The sequence below is a fragment of the Rosa rugosa genome, chromosome 1, assembly GCF_958449725.1.
Source record: "Rosa rugosa chromosome 1, drRosRugo1.1, whole genome shotgun sequence".
In the NCBI taxonomy this organism is placed as follows: domain Eukaryota; kingdom Viridiplantae; phylum Streptophyta; class Magnoliopsida; order Rosales; family Rosaceae; genus Rosa; species Rosa rugosa.
The window spans coordinates 53,576,131-53,594,260 of NC_084820.1; the positions used below are offsets into that span (position 1 = coordinate 53,576,131).

The window sequence follows — 18,130 nt, forward strand, 5'->3', positions numbered from 1 at the left end:
AAAAAGATTGGACCCAATTTTTATTATTTTCTTTTGGGGTTTTTTCCTTTTTTCTTGTTTTCCGGTATTATTTAATTGAATGTCACCTGGCTAAGCGGTGTCCGGTTGTCTTCTATAAAACCCCTCTGCCCCTAAACCCTAAACCCTAAAAAACTAAAACCTCAGAGGCTGAACCAAGGATCACATAAACCCTAACGTCAAGCTTTCTAGCTCAAACCCTTCGTCCACGAAAAGCAAATCTCTACGCCAAAACCCTAATTTCTCTTCGTCTTCTGGTTACGAGTTCTGCAATTGAAAATCGTTTTCAAAAGTTTTGGGAAAATCTGTTTTGTCAAATTCATTTGAACTTTGAAAAAAACAAAACGGGCTTTGTGTTTTTGGAAACGAAATTTCTCCATTTTCACTGAACTACATTCATATAATTTTGTTTTGGTTTGATTTTGGTTTTGAGATTATATATATAGTATCTACTAACATATATATACCCAGTATAGTTTTAATCATCTTTTGCAATTGAGTTTTCAAAGCCGCCATGGATGGGAGTTTCAGTCTGGATTCTGCACTGGAGAGGTTACTCGATCGTTGCCCAAAGCTCCGATCGTTTCCGAAATTCGATTGGCTCTCGAAAAAGGTAACCATTTCATTCTCAATTGTTTGGTTGCTGAAGAAATTGAAGAACAAAAAGTGACTAGAATATGAATGATGTGAGTGAATTTTGTTCCTTTTGATGCAGGGAGACAAAGTTACTGAAGATGAAGTGGTGAAAGCGCTAGTTGAGGTGTTTGTGAATCCTAGTTACACTATTCCCCTGATAGGATGTTTTCGCCCTATAGCTGAGGAGGTTGTGGATAAGACTGTGGAGTTGCTTCGGCTGGTGCCCAATTTGGGGACTAATACCGACAAGAGAGGTGGAAGTTTTGGGGAAGATAGAGATTTAAGTGAAGTGTACAGTGTTATTGAGTTCTACAATAGAGCTGGGAGGGGATTGGATCTTCATGAGCATGCTTGTTTGGCCTTCTGTTGCGCCCTTGATTTGGCTCCTTTTTTGTTGGGGTAGGTTCATCTGTTTATCTGTTTAAGCCGAATGATAATGTATAATCTATGTGTTGTGTGCATGCATATGTGTCTTGTTTGCGTGTTTGTGTGTAATTTTATATACTACCCAAGGTATTATTTAGTGATAAATTATTGGAACATAAACATAACTAGATTAACTTAGATATCAAATATAAATGAATAGTGATCTGAGGAATGAAGCAAGTTGCTTTCTTAGGAGCATAAACTTTATAAATATCCGAATGATTATTTGGGCAGAACCTACCTATTATGGAACAGAGTCTGTTTCTGTAGCTTTTCGTAGTCATGGCCACTGCTTAGGATGAAAGAGAAGTGTTGTATAGAATACTTTCATATCTGTGTGTATCTCAGCTTTGGAATGTAACTTAAAAGATGAAATATGGTTTGTTATTGGTTGTTGGGCAATATATTGGTGCTTGGACTCTTAAGATTGTGGACCACGGTTGCCGATGCAAAAATGGTGTAATTTTGCAGGAGCAACTACTTTCCCCCTGCAATCCCTCGAAAGGCTAGTGGATAAGGGATGGATTTTGTGCTCTCCTCTATGATTATTTTCTCCCTCAGCTGTCTAAGCTGATGCTAAATTGCTAATGCTAGTAATCATATAAGGAACTTGACTTGTAATCCACAAGGATATCACTCCTTCAGCGTAACAAGAAAAAATAAGTTAAAATCTCAGTAATCTTTATGACCAAAAGCATAAATCATTGATTTGTGAAACTTTTTAGTTTATTATTTATCTTGTGTCAACTCATTTTGTCATTACCTTGCTTCATTTGTTTTTTTTGAAATAAAGGAATATTGCTTTAGAAACTAATTCTTGAGCATTTTCTTTAAACTATTGTTGTACGTAGATGCAACTTTCTCTCGGTATTTGGAAAATGTTTACATGTGCTATCAGGTTGATGTTGGAAGTTTAACTGTAGAAGTTGTATCATGTATTCCGTCTACTCTTTTCCCATTTTTGCAGGTCTGTAGAAAGTTATTTCAAATTTGCTCCACCTCCATTTGAGCGCATTTTGAAGAGGCCAAAAACTTCTGATCTCTCTTTTGAGGTATGTAAAATTTTCTAGCAAGTGTTTCTGTAAATATGGAAATCTATGTCTTCCTTGCTGCCTTCTGAGACCAATAAATAAATTTAAGAAAGAGTTGATCTATTTATTGTTATTTTTTTTCCTTCTAATTTCCAATTGCATATATTTTGGTTCAGCTTTTTTATTGTCTGTAATTTCGTACAAATTGTGCCAGTCTCTACTGGGGTTATTACTCATTTTTGTACTTGCTGTTTTATTTTTCAATAATATGGAGATTGGATGATTAGGCAGCACTTTTACATTGACGCACTAGATATACATTTTCACTTATAGGTTCAACAGTATATATTGGCTAAACTTGTTGTGTATGCCATTCCCTCTTCCAAATAATCATCGTTGATATATTTGCCCCAAATGATATCACTACATAATCTTTTTGATGCTGCTTCCACTTTTGTCTTATTTCATATGCTTTTCTTGTGTTTTTAGAATTAGTTTGATCTTATATGGTAGCAGAATATTGCAGAAACTTTTTCTCAATTGTTGTAAAAACGAAGACTGGAAATACATAATAATGGTTCAAACCTGATGGAATGTTTTTGTGGTGAAAAAATGGTCGAAAAAGATTCCCATCAAAATGCTCCAAAATGTATATCAAAACCTCAACTACATTTTCGTCATAGATGTTCAAAATATACTTGAACATGCCTTTTCTGAAATGAATAAATTATATGTGCCTTAGCTTCTAGCGCCTTGCAGTAATGTAGAATTTTCTTTGCATACTTGGAGAGTGTTCTGTTTTTGAACTTCACCTCATGAAAACAAAAAAAAGATAGCTCTTCAGTGAGTGGGGAGAAGTGGAAACAAAACATAGTTACATTTTGGTGACCTTTGGCATTTGTCAGCTGATTGGTCCACATTTATCAATTTATCTTATTTCACTTCTTATTTTTGTAGGTTGGAACTGGTGTATTGTATGCAGTACGGATTTCTTACCGCCTCCTTTTAACGGAATATAATAAATTTTCTGAAGTTTGGGACTTGGCCTGTTTCTTGGAACTTGTTAGCCATTATGCAAATCTTGATCTGCGCTGCAGTACTCCAGATATTGTGGAGGTTATCACAGACATAAGATGGTGTGGACTGCAGATAGTGTCGCTTATTCTTAAGCTCAGCGATAAAGCAATTTCGAATTTGGGTATTGGAGATGAGGATGCATTTTCATGTTTATTGAGGTTGGTTTTTGTTCACTCTGAAATAGTTAAATGTAGAGAGCGATACAAAGGAGTGAATGAGGACTCCACAGCCTAGAGCTGAGAAAAAACACAAAAGACTAGCAATTAGAACACTCCAGAAGCTAGCCTTACTTCACAACCATTAACAGGTTGATTGTAATAGAACGATAAAATAGTGCGTAAAAAGCCCGAGCATCACTTGATCCCCAATCAGTTTTATTGCCACCCCCTCATAAACCTCAAAATTTGTTTGCTCTGCTCCATCAAAAATTGCTCCAATAAACAGCTCCATTAGACTTTAGCTTTCGTTCCTAAAGCTGGAAACATGTGCCCAAAAGCTCATAGCACCTTTCTGGAATAATGCAGCGAAGTCTCCCTAATCAACTTCCAATAAGGACAATGGAGGAATGCATAATTTCCATTTTTCTCTCCATCAATGAAGTAAAAGAGACACAAAAGTCCTCCTTTGCACAAGACCGCATGTGTTGACTAACCTAATATCCACCAGTCAAACCTAGACGCCTTTAGGAGGGACCATCAATTTCCAAATCCGAGAAACAAGAAAGAAATAGGGACTGCTATTTTAATAGTTGTTATCTACTGCCATTTCTTCACGATGTTGGATGAAGTTTGAAGTTCAACCACCCCCAACCCCCACCCCGCAAGATGGAAAAACTTAATTATCTGTGGTTGTTATGCCAATATTTATCTTTATTTCATTATTCTAGGTGGAAAGAGTTTTGTCGGGATGTATCGTTGGAGGATGCGGGCTTGTATGTTGATTTATTCAATGGAGAGGAATCGGAGTCACAGAATGAGAGCATTGATTACCGTCAGAGAAGCTGTTTGCAGCCTAGTAGCCTTAATACAATGCCTATTCCTTCATCACAGTGTTACGGAATTGAGCCACAAATTAAGCGACAAAGGTGAGCTACATGGTTGTTCTCTTTTGCTAGAACATGAAATATTATCCACTAAGAACTCTGCTATGTCTCTCTCTCTCCCTCACACGCACATTCATTCACAACTGTTCTTTGGTCTTTGGTTTCTCATGTTGCATAAATTTTATTTGTATGCTTAGGAATGAGAGATCAGGTGCAAATCCTCTGCCCAATGATATATCAGGTGCAAATCCATTTGTCTTGACATCAGCTGTGAAGAAAAGTTATGAGATGATGCTCTTAGCTGTGAGTCAAAGGTGGCCCGTTCTTCTTTATGGTCCCACCGGCAGCGGGAAATCTGCTCTCATCAGCAAGTTGTCCCAGGACAGTGGCAATCAAGGTATATGCAAGTTGATATTCTAGTATCAGATCTTCTAAACCAAAATTTACACAAGTAACTTTACAGTACTTTAGGATGGAGTATGGAATGCATAACGTTTATTTTTAAAACTGATTTAGGTCACGGGCAAGAGAAACCCCATTAAGTAATGGTTTCTATTGAATGGTGCACCTTGAACTGTTAAAAGTAGAACCTTAACTAGTCTGTGTTGCTTTTTTCGTAAAAGCAGAAACTCATTTGCAGACGCAATATCCTCAAGGATATTGTGTTTGGCACAAAAGCTGGAACATCTCTCTGTTTGAACTTTTTCTATAGTGAAAGTGAGAATCCAGAATTTGGCTTGATGCATGAAGACTTGGGATTGCTATCGAACAAAACAGATGATGAGATAAAAGGAAAATGATACTGCCCATGGGGAAATTTTTGTATTTTGTTAACATTGGCACTACAAAAGTAATAGGCATTCCAAAAAAAAAAAAAAAAAAAAAGTAATAGGCATCCTATTGAGATACAGCAAGCATAAATAAGTGGTCTAGAAATGTTGGACATAAATTTCTGCTTATGCCTTAAGAGTCCTTGGGTAGTGTTGAACGTGCTTTAGCTATGAATTCAGTGATTTATGTATGGCTAGTGTTTCTAGTTTCATGTTCTTTAAATCTGAATTCCGGTTTCTACTTTCATGCTCTTTAGCTATGTCTAGTCTTTTCTTTGCGGCTAGTGTTTCTAGTTTCATGCTAGTGATTCTATTTTCTTGTGTGACTGGTATCTGCTCTCTGTATTGCAGTTTTATCAATTCACATGGATGATCAAATTGATAGTAGAACACTCATCGGTAGTTATGTCTGTACTGAAAAACCTGGCGAATTTAGATGGCAGCCGGGGTCACTTACCCAGGTTTGTAAACCTTTTTCATATACATTTTCTTTTTGTGCATACAAGTATTCTCTAACCTCAAATTCTCCTTATTGCAGGCTGTTTCTATGGGGTATTGGGTTGTCTTTGAGGATATAGACAAAGCACCATCTGATGTGCATTCTATCTTATCACCCTTACTGGATGGTGCACGCTCGTTTGCAACAGGGCATGGACAGGTTATTCTGCTTTTCTTGTATTGCTAACTCCAGTAAAACAAATCTACTCTTATTGTCAAGTAGTAATCGGTATTATTACTGAGCCTTAGTTCAAGGATCAGAGGAAACTAATTAAGTCATAGTCAGAGGATGCTTGCAATGTATCATTAAGTTCGAGTAAGTTTATGGGATCCCACAATAGATCTGCTATGAGTATGCCAGCCACCCAACGGATTTGAATGAGTTTTTTGAGGTGCATAGACCGTAGATCAGTGAAACAACATCGGGACTGGAACACTTTGTTTTCTTTTTGATAAAAACAACTTGTAACGGATTCCATAGCTCTGGAGAAGTTCAGAAATCTGTGAAACTTTTCTTCTTAACCAACTGAACAAGTAAAGTAACAGGTAATGCAAAAATCAAGCAACAATCCCAGCGATGTTTGTTAGACACCCACAATTGACATTTTACCTTGGACCGTAAACAAGCTCTTTACATTCTTTTGCAAAATCTAGTCTCTGTCTATCTGTTTAGTTGACAGATGTCATAATTTAGATGAATGAAAATTTAAATTTATTTTTTTGGTCAGGGTCTAAATTATCAATAATATCCCTGACATTTCCTTTATGAAAAGGTTTGATATAAATAAGCATTTTTCTTATAGTTCTTTTGATATCAATATTTGGTCGGTGCGTCTATGTTTCTGTATTAAACCCTCTACATATCTTCTATCCTCTTATTTTACTCAGTCATTGTTGCAACTATATGGTCCTGACCTATAAAAAGAGAAATGAAAAAGCCTGGAGGAAATAGTTGCTTCGGTGCTTGTTTTTTATTTTTATTTTTATTTTTATTTTTTTTCCTGGTTGCTGTCCCTGATTTCCTTGATTTTTTGTTTTGATCTATGTTGCGAGTATTATGTATTTATTTATGTGCGGCGAAAGTGGTTTCTTCATCAGTGCAAACTTGCATTTCTATTCTAGCCTTTAAATGTTCTTGAAGTATTTCTGGGACATTTGCAGGAGATTAGGGTGGCAGAAAGTTTTCGACTTTTTTCGACAATTTCAACTTCAAATCTTGATGTATCTTCCATCGCAGAAGGTTGGTGACCTATTTCTTTTTGTCCCAAGGCTTAATAATTGTACATAGCACTATATAATGTCATTTAGTTCTCGATCTATTATTTGGTGTTGGAACTTTTATGGCTTAATTTGCATAAGTAAATTGGAAAACAGAGTATACAGGTAATTTTTTCTGGCTCTGTAGAGAGGTTTAGTGGAAGTTTTGAAATTTTTTGTTTTTGGTCTTAAATTTTTGTTGATTGTATTTCTTCCTAATTTTGCCAGACTGAAATGCAGTTGTGTTGGAAGAGTTACCTAGTTGTTTAGTTCTCTTTGTCTAGATGTGGAAGCCTAGCTGTTCTAGGATAGGTTTCCTTTTTAAAATTTTTTTTAAAATATTTTTTTAAATTTGTTTTATTGGACTTCATGTTCACAGCTTGTACTGTTCTTTTTGTTTTTATTCTGTTTTCTTCTTAAATGGGAAAATATCACAAATGGTCACCGAGGTATGACACGTTCGACACTTAACTCATTGTATTTTCAACAATATCATTTAACTCACTCACTTTTACATCAGTCTTTCACTTAACTCACTGTCGTTAATACTATCGTAAGAAGCCGTTAAAATTGAGGGTATATTTGTCTAAACACTAAAAAAAGGCATTTCTAACTTGATATATTTTTTTCTGAAGAAAAAAGGACAAATATTTTTTTCAAATTATATTTCAATTTTTTAAAAAAAAGCCTTTTCTATTAGAAATTTCAGAAATAAAAAAATTGAAAAAAATACTTAATAAACTTAGATTTTTTTTTTTTCAAAGTTGGAAATATATTTTGAAGTGTCAAATATACCCTCAATTTTAACGGCTTCTAACGGAAAATTTAACGACATTGAGTTAAGTGTAAGATAATGTTAAGTGTGAGTGAGTTAAGTGATATTTTTAAAATATCAGTGAGTTAAGCATCAAACAGGTCAAAACACAGTGACTATTAGTAATTTTTTGCCTTTTTAAATACAAAAAATCTTACGTTGTCAACCATTGTACTCAAAGATGGGATAGTGTTGAACGGCATTTACACGTTAGAACAAGTGATATTTTATATTTCAGTTCATTAGTTCACGTCAAAACTCTTTGCGGCAGGTGGGAGTTCACTTTCTGCTGTTTGGAGGAGAGTGATGGTTGCACCTTCAACTATTGATGACTTGCAAACGATAGTGAAAGTGTGTTATCCAAGTTTAGGGTCTCTCTCTGTCAAGCTCACAGGTTTGCTCTATACCATGTTGGAAATTGTTTCATATTACATGAATTTACAAACTGCTGACTAGTGTCTGTTCCAGAAACACTTGGAAGTGTCAACTCTGTCATATTACACCAAATTGGTGGATATCAACCCGGGAACTCTGCTTCTGTTAGTTACCCAAGTAGATTCTCTTCAAGGTAAGTGGAGTTGGACTCTGGTTTTTGTTTAGTTTCTGTGGATTTTTAGGGATCTTTCACTAAATTTAATGACAGGGATCTCCTCAAATGGTGCAAGCGCATAGAAGGGCTGAAATTAAGCTTTTATGGAGATAATTTGGATTGTGATGTGAGAGTACGCATCTATGAGGAGGTGATACTTGAATGCCTTCCTTCCCTTTTATCCTTATATATTCTTTGCTACATATTGTGAACATTGTCTTGTGATCTTAGGCTGTGGCCATATTTGCTGCTTTCTCAACATCTATGAAAAGTCGGTTAACTATAATGAAAGAGATCGCCAGGTTATGGGAAGTGCCATCAGATTATTCAGAGACCTTGTATCCTTCTAACAAACACAAACTCCAGGTCTAAGTTAATTTCAAAACTTAGATCGCATTAAACTTAGTTTATAATTTGGTGGCATCATCAGTTTCTCATAATTTGAACTGTATTGCAGGAATTACTCTCAGAATTAAGAGTTTGCTTCCGTTACCCTCAGAGCACTGTTAGTCCTGAGCTCTTCACCTTGTCTAAGTTTGTTTTATTTATTTATTTTGATAAGATGTAAAACTTCGAACATGGAGTTAGGTTTGATATTTCTATGTACTCTTGCAGTTATGTGGCAAAAGGAAGTCTTTTATTGATTTAGATAGGTCCATTTGTTTACTCGAGAGACTAGCTTCATCAGTAAAGTGGAACGAGCCTGTTCTCCTGGTTGGTGAAACTGGGACTGGGAAGACTACACTTGTTCAGGACCTGGCTGGGAGGCTTGATCAGAAACTAACAGTTTTGGTACTATCACTAGTCCCCCTCACTGTTTCTCTCTAATCTGTGGTTAATACCTTATTTATAGGCGTATCCTTTGAAGCAAGTTTAATGTGAATATATTTGTTTCAGAACTTAAGTCAGCAAAGTGATGTTACTGACTTATTAGGGGGATATAAACCCGTGGATGAAAGTTCTGTGTACCCTCTCTTGTGTAAGGAGTTTGAGAATCTATTCAAGAAATCATTTCCTGTGGAGGTATTATTTAATCCAAACGTTCTTTGCTACTGCTTGTTTGTTACAGTCATCTGATAACTTATGTTGTTTATGCTCATATGCAGAATAACGATAAATTTCTTACGCGTTTACACGAGGATCTTTACAGAAAAGATTGGAAAAAGGTGAGAAAAATCTTAACAAAGGCTGTTGATCACTTCCGGAAGTCTGCGAAGGAAAGAATGGAGTTGGTAAAAAAGGAAACAATTGAGTCAGTCGAAGAGACAAGATCTGAGTCTCTTAAAAAACGGAAACGGGTGAAACCTCGGACTGATGAAGAAATCAAAGCATGGGAAAACTTTAAATTCAACCTGGAGAATGTTCATGGAATGATATTTTCATTTGTAGAAGGAGCTTTTATAACTGCAATGAAAAATGGTGAGTGGGTTTTGCTTGATGAGGTGAATTTGGCCCCTCCGGAGACCTTGCAGAGGATTATGGGTGTTCTTGAAGGAGAGCACGGGTCACTCTGCTTAGCAGAAAGAGGGGATATTAGTTATATAGAACGACACCCTAACTTCCGGGTATTTGCCTGTATGAATCCTGCTACTGATGCTGGAAAGCGGGATTTGCCCTTATCTCTAAGGAGCAGATTTACAGAGTACTTTGTTGATGAGGTTTTAGATGATAAAGATCTGGAAAGATTTGTTAAGGAGACTTTTGGAGACCTAAAATTGAAAGAGGATTTAGTAAAGAAGATTGTGTATTTTTACAAGACAGCGAAGAAACTATCTGAAGAAAAGCTGCAGGATGGAGCTAATCAGAAACCGCAATATAGTTTAAGGTCTCTGTACCGTGCTTTAAAATATGCAGAGGAGGCAGAAAGATATTTTGGATTTGAAAAAGCAATATATGATGGGTTCTGTATGTTTTTTCTCACTTTATTGGATAGAAGTAGTGCTGTAGCCATGGAAAAAGTGATCTTAGAAAATTTGTTGGAGAAGAAGACTCCGAAGAGAGTATCATATGATCGTTACTTGTCCAAATGCTACACCATTGGAGAGAACTCTGATGAGTTTAAAAAGAGGTACATTATAACTGCAAGTGTTGAGAAGCATCTCAGGAATTTGGCTCGTGCTATTTGGACAAAAAATCAGAAGTATCCTGTGCTCTTGCAGGGGCCTACATCCAGTGGCAAAACTAGCCTTGTGCGGTATCTTGCTGCAGTAACGAATCATAATTTTGTACGGATAAATAACCATGAACACACAGATTTGCAGGAATATCTTGGTTCCTATGTAGTTGATATTTCTGGGAACCTTGTATTCCAGGAAGGTGCGTTGGTAAAAGCTGTACGAAATGGCGATTGGATTGTTCTAGATGAGCTTAACTTGGCTCCATCCGATGTGCTGGAAGCATTAAATCGATTATTGGACGATAACAGGGAGCTTTTTGTGCCTGAGCTGCAAGAAAGTATTCATGCACATCCCAATTTTATGCTTTTTGCTACGCAGAATCCACCTGGTCTTTATGGTGGGCGTAAAATGCTTTCTCGGGCTTTCCGCAATCGTTTTGTAGAGATCCATGTAGATGAAATTCCTGATTCTGAGTTGAGCACAATCTTAGAGAGGCGGCCGCCTGGAATATCTCCAAATGTGGCAAAGAATATGGTTGCTGTGATGAAGAAATTGCAAGAGAAGAGGCAGACAAGCAACGTTTTTGCTGGGAAGCATGGGTTTATTACTCCGCGTGATTTGTTCCGCTGGGCTGATCGTTACATAGAACTTGGGGCCAAGCCAGAGGATCTGGTCCGAGATGGTTATTATCTTCTGGCAGAGAGGTTGCGGGATGAAGGCGAGAAATGTGTTGTTAAAGAAGTTCTGGAGGCAACCTTCCGTGTGAACCTTGCTGACCTTTATAGTCAGGTACCATCTTTCTTCTCCTTTATGTTTATGTTTGTCTTTGGGGCATTCCTGCTTTGAGGTTCTTTTGGGTCTGGCTTGTTTTTCTTGGGTTTAAACTTGCATTTGAATTTTATTTTCTAGTTAACATGCGCTGTATCATTGGTGTATTATCATATTTGGTCACTTGTCAATCTCACATTAACTTGAAATGGATTTATTTCACTGGACTTGCAGTCTTTATTATGTTGTTGGAAGAAATTTCAAATCCCTTGTTTGTTTGTTTGTTTGTTTTTTTTTTTTTTTTGTGTGTCCAGGAGAAAATTACTATTGCTTAGATACTTTGTTTGAAATATCACAAATTGTATTATATTGAATATTTGTGAAATCTTGTTCTTATTTATTTATTTATTTTCATTGCAGGGGCATGTTCCCGACTTGCCTAATTGTCCTGAACTACCAGAGAGTCTCAAGTATGTGCTAAGATTTTATGTAGTGCTAGTGCTTCTGATTGTTTTATGAATATTGTTTGCACTCACACTAGTAATTATGTACGATGTAGTGTGAGTTGGACGAATAGTATGCGGAGATTGTACTTTCTTGTGGACCGTTGCTATAGAGTGAAGGAGCCTGTGCTTCTTGTTGGTGAAACAGGGGCTGGAAAGACAACTGTCTGTCAGTTACTGAGTATTATTTTACGTTCGAAATTGCACATTTTGAACTGTCATCAGTACTCAGAGACTTCTGATTTTCTTGGGGTAGGTTATTTTTCTTATATTCTGTTTGTGGCTTAATTTTAATTCCTATTTGGTATTCTGTAGATGCTTAGTGTTTTTATTTTTATTTTTTTATTTTTTTCGATTGATGATGCTTAGTGTTTTGTAAAGCATCTCATTTTTATTCTTCTAGAAATTGGACTGGTAGTTAATGAACTTATTTCAGGGGTTTTATCCTATTCGAGATAGATCAAGACTGATGTCAGATTTTAAGGAAGGAATTGAAGAACTAATGACTGCAGAAGTGTCTAAACGCTTCCATCTGGACCATGTAAGCATCTTAATTAGTTGTTTTCTGTTCTACAGCATCTGTATGGAAGGTGGTATTAGTTGAGACTTGAGAGTACACTAATTGAATGTGGACTATTGGTCTAGTAGTTTAGATGCTTTTGACTATCCTTTGAAAGGAGATTGAACAAATGGGACTTTCTTTTGTAATTAATTCTTTCTCATCTGTTTATATAAGTTTAATAATTTATTTCCTGCAGAAAAAATGCATCTTCTTTTTTTATATTTTATTTTTATATTTTTATTTTTTGAGAAAATTGACGGCGCTTACAGATCTGGTGTCCAGCCAAAAAATGAGTTTGCTTTATGAGGAGTTATTTGCAATTTCTTGCTGTTTAGTATGTTTGTTGTTTTCTCATGCATCTCTCTTTTCTGCAGATTCTTTCTTCAGACATAGGTCAAGCCTCTCCAGTGTTGTCGTATCTAGACAAGATGTTCAGATATTACGAAGGCAGTTCTGATGTCACAAGTGAAGATAGAAGGACTTTACAAGAGATGATGGTGAAGCTCTCGAAGATGCACCAAGAGTGGAAAAAACTTTTTATGTGGCAAGATGGGCCCCTTGTTCAGGCAATGAGGAAGGGTGATCTCTTTCTCGTGGATGAGATTTCCCTTGCTGATGATAGTGTACTTGAAAGGTTGAACAGTGTATTGGAGCCAGAAAGAACTCTGTCTTTGGCCGAGAGAGGAGGTCCTGATCTGGAGGAAATTGTTGCTCATGAAAGGTTCTTTTTGCTTGCTACAATGAATCCTGGTGGTGATTTTGGCAAGAAGGAACTGTCTCCAGCTCTTCGTAACCGGTTTACAGAGATTTGGGTACCTCCTGTAGATGATATAGCTGAGCTCAGAAGTATTGCATTGAAGAGGTTGTCCTCTCCGAAGCTCACGTGCATCCTGGATCCTATGTTGAGTTTTTGGAAGTGGTTCAATGACCTAAAACTGGGGAGGATGCTTACCGTGAGAGATCTGCTGTCTTGGGTTGACTTTATCAATGTAACTGAAATCACATTAGGGCCTCAGTATGCATTTCTTCACGGTGCATTCCTTGTTTTGCTTGATGGTCTCAGTTTAGGGAGTGGGATTTCTAAAAGCAACGCTCAGGAGCTAAGACAGCAATGCCTATCATATCTTTTAGTGCAGTTAAAGGTGTGTGTGGTTTTCCTTTTGTAACGCTTCTCTCCCTGCTGAATCTGTCTTATTTTATTATATAATTCAGTATTAATTGATTAAAGAAATTGTTTTTTTTTTTCCTATTCTATTCTTTACCGGTAAAACTATTAGTTTTGAGTGTAAAATTGTAGTGTTTTCACCATCAATTTAAAGTAACCTTGCTTCTGTTCACTGATGGTAAAACAGGGCACTGATAAACATGTTTACCCGATGCAAAATTTTGGTTGGGGTGATCTTGAAACAGCTAGAAGCGATTTGTGCATTGATAGCATGCAGTGCGACAACATTTTTGGTGTCTATCCATTCTACATAGAAAAAGGTAACTATTTCTTGCATGGTTCGGACTTTCTCAAAGGAAATGATTTTTATTTGGGAACAATGGAGACAGGATATACCCCCCCCCCCCCCTCATTTTTTGGTTTCCAGTGAGTTTCTTTTTGATGTTCTAGATCTTCAGTCTTATACAGTTCCTTTTGCATTGCGGTGTATAGGTGCTGAGAATTGTGATGCTGAAGGTTTTGAGATTTTGGCACCAACCACCAGGAGAAATGCATTGCGTGTTCTACGAGCTATGCAGCTTCCTAAACCTGGTAATTTTGCATTATGCGTGCCTCTTCTGAGTGTCCTCTTTGTCTTGAGTTGTTCTCTTCTTTGTTTCATTTCGTCCTCTTTAACATTCTCAATTGTTTTATGCATTCCAGTTCTATTAGAAGGTAGTCCAGGTGTTGGGAAAACTAGTTTGATAGTTGCCTTGGGAAAATTTTCTGGTCACAAAGTTGTAAGGATAAATTTGTCTGAGCAGGTATGTAATATTTTTTTTTTTCCAAATTTTTTTTACCTGTTGCACTGCTATATTCATCGCAAACATCTCCATTGCTCTCTCTTCTTGCCTTTTCCATGCAACCATGACGGTTCTCCTGCTTCTGGTGCAGACTGATATGATGGACTTGTTGGGATCAGATTTACCAGTTGAAAGTGACGAAGGAATGAAGTTTGCCTGGTCAGATGGAATCTTACTGCAGGTTAAAGCACCTGAACTTGAATGTATTACTCCGTGACTCGAGTTTTCACGATTCTCATTATTCTTTCTTATGTGCAACTCTTGCAGGCTTTGAAAGAAGGTGCTTGGGTTTTGCTCGATGAACTCAATCTTGCACCGCAGTCTGTATTGGAGGCATATCCCTCATCCTTTTTTCCTCGGAATTATTTTTCTTGTTTTTAATTTTTATTATTTGATGGTCATGATGGGTAATAAGGAATTGATTTTTATCAGGGTTTGAATGCTATTCTGGATCATCGAGCTGAGGTCTTCATACCAGAGTTGGGCTGTACTTTTAAGTGTCCATCATCATTTAGAATATTTGCTTGTCAAAATCCTTCTCATCAAGGCGGCGGCAGAAAAGGCCTTCCAAAGTCCTTCCTCAACCGTTTCACAAAGGTATTTGTCCTTGAATTTACCTGTGTGTGAATCTGATGCTTATATATTTCAATATTTTAATCCATGTCCTTTAATTTGTTTCAGGTTTATGTGGAGGAGTTGGTTGATGATGACTATCTTTTTATCTGTAGCTCACTTTATCCTTCAATCTGTACATCTCTGCTTTCAAAACTGATTTTATTTAATAAACGGATGCATGAAGACACCATGTTGCATCGCAAGTTTGCTCTGGATGGTTCTCCCTGGGAGTTTAATCTACGAGATGTGATTCGATCCTGTCAAATAATAAAGGGTTTGAACCACTTGTTTTTCCTATTCATTTATTTCTTCAGTATTTTATGTAATGTTGCTGGTTTCTAAGATGTTGTATTCAATCTCAGATTCACCATCAAAGTCCAAAGATTATTGCTTTCTGGATGTTGTCTATGTTCAAAGGATGCGTACAGAGTCAGACCGGAGAAAAGTCCTACAGTTGTACGAGCAGATTTTTGAGATGAAGCCATATATAAATCCTCATCCACGGGTTCAGCTCAATTCTCAATACTTATATGTTGGAAATACTGCTGTAAGGAGGAGTTGTGCCCAGTCATCTGCACTCCCTAGTAATTCGCTTCAGATTTTACCTGGAATTCGTCAGAGCTTGGAAGCTGCTGCATGTTGTGTAGAGCATGAATGGATGTGTATCCTGGTAGGTCCAGCTTCCTCCGGTAAGACCTCATTGATCAGGTTACTGGCTCAGCTCACTGGAAATGTGCTAAATGAATTACATCTGTCATCTGGGACTGACATATCTGAATTGCTTGGATGCTTTGAGCAATACAATGCCTTCCGTAACTTACGTTCGGTTATTACTCGGGTCAAGTTCTGGGTAAACGAGTTTTGCAGTTTGCAATTGGAGTCGTCAAACGAAGCTTTTTTATCAATCATAAAAGATAATTCTATATCCAGATGGTTTGCTTTATTATCAAGCATGGACCAGGACTCTGTTTCTTGTTTCACTTCTACTCACGTGGAGGATAGAGAGAGATTTTCAAGCATTCTCACTCTGTTGGTTAAGATTATCAAACATTTAAAGCTGGTACTGGAGGACAACAACTTATCTATAAGTTGGTCAAGCAAAGAACTCGATAAAGTCATGAAGACAATTTTCAAGTTGCAAGAAGGATATGAGAGACGGCCAGGGAAGTTTGAATGGGTGACAGGAGTACTAATAAAGGCTGTAGAACGAGGGGAGTGGATTGTCCTAGAGAATGCAAATTGTTGTAATCCCTCGGTACGCAAGTTCTGCTATGTTGTTGACTTATCTTTCTTCTCTTGTTACTATGCTGTTGTCCTATGTAATACCAAATTTTCCAATTCATCAATGTTCACTTATCTTCTCATTTGGTTTCTTTTTATTTTTTAAATTTAGGTACTTGATAGGATCAACTCTTTGGTGGAACCCTCCGGATCCATTACACTTAATGAGTGCGGGGTCATTGATGGAAGGCCAGTTGTTCTGCAGCCGCATTCTAATTTTCGTGTGTTCCTGACAGTTAACCCAAGGTTTGGTGAAGTCTCCCGAGCAATGAGGAACAGAGGAGTTGAAATATTTGTGATGCCACCATATTGGCTAATGAATGAGAACATGAGAAGTCGTGGAAGAATTGAACTAAACGATGTGAAAAGATTCCTTGTTCTATCTGGTATACCCTTTGCTAAATTGGTCTATTCAATGGCCAAATCACATATATATGCTAAAGAGGAAGGATTTCGTTTTAATGTTTGTATCACATATCTTGAGCTTTCACGCTGGGTTCAGTTGTTTCAACAACTTCTCAAAACTGGCAGCCAACCTTTGTGGAGCCTACAAACAAGTTGGGAACACATATATCTTAGTTCATTTGGTGAGGCCATTGGTGAAAATGTTATTAGTTATGTGAAATATACATATTTATCCATGACCGACTTACGTGTATCTGGCTCATCACTGTCTCCATATTTGTGTTTGCCTGGAGGATTTCCCATGTCTATGAAGCCCAGGGATCTTGTGTGGCACTCAAAAGAGTCTTCTGTGATGACTAACTGCATGTACCTAGAGTACCTGGGGGCTAAGTATGCATCATATAAATTACATCTAGCCAGGAATAGGTGCTCTATTTACCAGGATTCAATTGCCTGTGGATTTGCAGTGTCTTACTTGATGGGTTTGAAGATTCATAAGGCTCCCCATCTTAATACATTAACCCCCAGGGAGAATGCCGAAATTCACAAGGCATTGGCCAGGGTTGAGAAAAAGCTATTGTTTGCTGCCAACTGGGCGTTTGAACAAGCTACTGAAAGTGATCTGAAGCTCTATCTCCTGTCTTTTAGCTGGTTTCGTTCTCAATTACAGCCCTTCTGTGACTTCTTTGATTCTTTGGTGAAGTCAATTACACTCACCATGGAGCATAAGATTTGGAAATATGTCTCCTGTCATTACCATCTGCTGACATCTCTTTTCCAAGTAGAGTTTGAAAAGAGGCTAGTGCCAATGCTATCTTTTGAATTATTTGATGTGCCCGAATCAAATGACTCCATCAAGTTTCTCCACAACGCCATGTGCTGTATAATGCCGCTGAGGCTTAGTTATCAACAGTGGAATTCTGAGGACAGCAACATGTGTGAAAAAGCTAGCTGTTTTAAACAAGTGTTAAAATCTTTGCGGAAGTTGGAGGAGCAATTTATCAATAAGTTCCTTGAGTTATCTCTCATTGAGTCTCCTTCTTTCGATGCACTTATTGAGATGTACACTGACCTTCTTGAAGATCACATGTTATTTTGGGATGCTCTTGAGTCATCTGAATTTGAACTCTCACTAATTTCCTGGCATATATTACTAAAGGGTGCTTCAAAATTGAAGGTTTTCTGTCCACAAGCAGTAGATGATCTACTGGTAGGTTGAATATTGATATGCTGTTTTACTTTTTCTGTAATATACCTTCAGCTTGATTTATTTATTAATTTTTTTGGTTGTCTGATATAGAAGGAGAGCAAGAATCTGGAAAAGATCTCTTCGTGGCGATTTCACTCAGAGAAGTCTTTGTTGTGGGTTCATGGTGGTCACCCTATATTGCCATGCTCTGCTAAAATATTTGAAAAACAACTCCTGATTTCAGAACTTTGCGAGTCAGTTTGGCCAATGTCCCTAAAATTATTGGCGCATGGTAATGTTAATTTCCTGTTTCTTTGGTTATTGCAACTTTTTATTTTGAAATAAAATGGTCACTAGTGTTTATTGTTACAGTTAATGATCCTATTGGCTTTGTTTCGTCGGATATGCGCTTCCGTGTTCTGGAAGGTAGAATCTTATCCTACTTGCAATTTCTCGGAACCACAT

General features: G+C 37.2%; 1 protein-coding gene across 4 annotated transcripts in view; it reads left to right on the top strand.

The window, feature by feature from the left end:
• Window positions 1-147: 147 nt before the first annotated feature.
• The window catches only part of LOC133725458 (midasin), a 33,380-nt gene continuing 15,397 nt past the window's right edge, over window positions 148-18,130 (top strand). For all 4 annotated transcript variants that reach the window (XM_062152727.1, XM_062152728.1, XM_062152729.1 and 1 more), the window contains exons 1-32: window positions 148-631; window positions 734-1,053; window positions 2,048-2,132; window positions 3,069-3,346; window positions 4,075-4,272; window positions 4,428-4,627; window positions 5,412-5,521; window positions 5,599-5,718; window positions 6,720-6,798; window positions 7,901-8,023; window positions 8,098-8,197; window positions 8,273-8,369; window positions 8,450-8,584; window positions 8,676-8,723; window positions 8,834-9,010; window positions 9,116-9,241; window positions 9,325-11,124; window positions 11,524-11,573; window positions 11,663-11,858; window positions 12,043-12,147; window positions 12,543-13,310; window positions 13,521-13,653; window positions 13,826-13,924; window positions 14,036-14,136; window positions 14,267-14,356; window positions 14,443-14,508; window positions 14,608-14,772; window positions 14,857-15,064; window positions 15,153-16,045; window positions 16,184-17,686; window positions 17,777-17,957; window positions 18,038-18,091. In XM_062152727.1, the coding sequence (XP_062008711.1) occupies window positions 533-631; window positions 734-1,053; window positions 2,048-2,132; window positions 3,069-3,346; window positions 4,075-4,272; window positions 4,428-4,627; window positions 5,412-5,521; window positions 5,599-5,718; window positions 6,720-6,798; window positions 7,901-8,023; window positions 8,098-8,197; window positions 8,273-8,369; window positions 8,450-8,584; window positions 8,676-8,723; window positions 8,834-9,010; window positions 9,116-9,241; window positions 9,325-11,124; window positions 11,524-11,573; window positions 11,663-11,858; window positions 12,043-12,147; window positions 12,543-13,310; window positions 13,521-13,653; window positions 13,826-13,924; window positions 14,036-14,136; window positions 14,267-14,356; window positions 14,443-14,508; window positions 14,608-14,772; window positions 14,857-15,064; window positions 15,153-16,045; window positions 16,184-17,686; window positions 17,777-17,957; window positions 18,038-18,091 (8,707 nt within the window). In that variant the 5' untranslated portion in view covers window positions 148-532. The remainder of the gene's footprint in view (window positions 632-733; window positions 1,054-2,047; window positions 2,133-3,068; window positions 3,347-4,074; window positions 4,273-4,427; window positions 4,628-5,411; window positions 5,522-5,598; window positions 5,719-6,719; window positions 6,799-7,900; window positions 8,024-8,097; window positions 8,198-8,272; window positions 8,370-8,449; window positions 8,585-8,675; window positions 8,724-8,833; window positions 9,011-9,115; window positions 9,242-9,324; window positions 11,125-11,523; window positions 11,574-11,662; window positions 11,859-12,042; window positions 12,148-12,542; window positions 13,311-13,520; window positions 13,654-13,825; window positions 13,925-14,035; window positions 14,137-14,266; window positions 14,357-14,442; window positions 14,509-14,607; window positions 14,773-14,856; window positions 15,065-15,152; window positions 16,046-16,183; window positions 17,687-17,776; window positions 17,958-18,037; window positions 18,092-18,130) is intronic.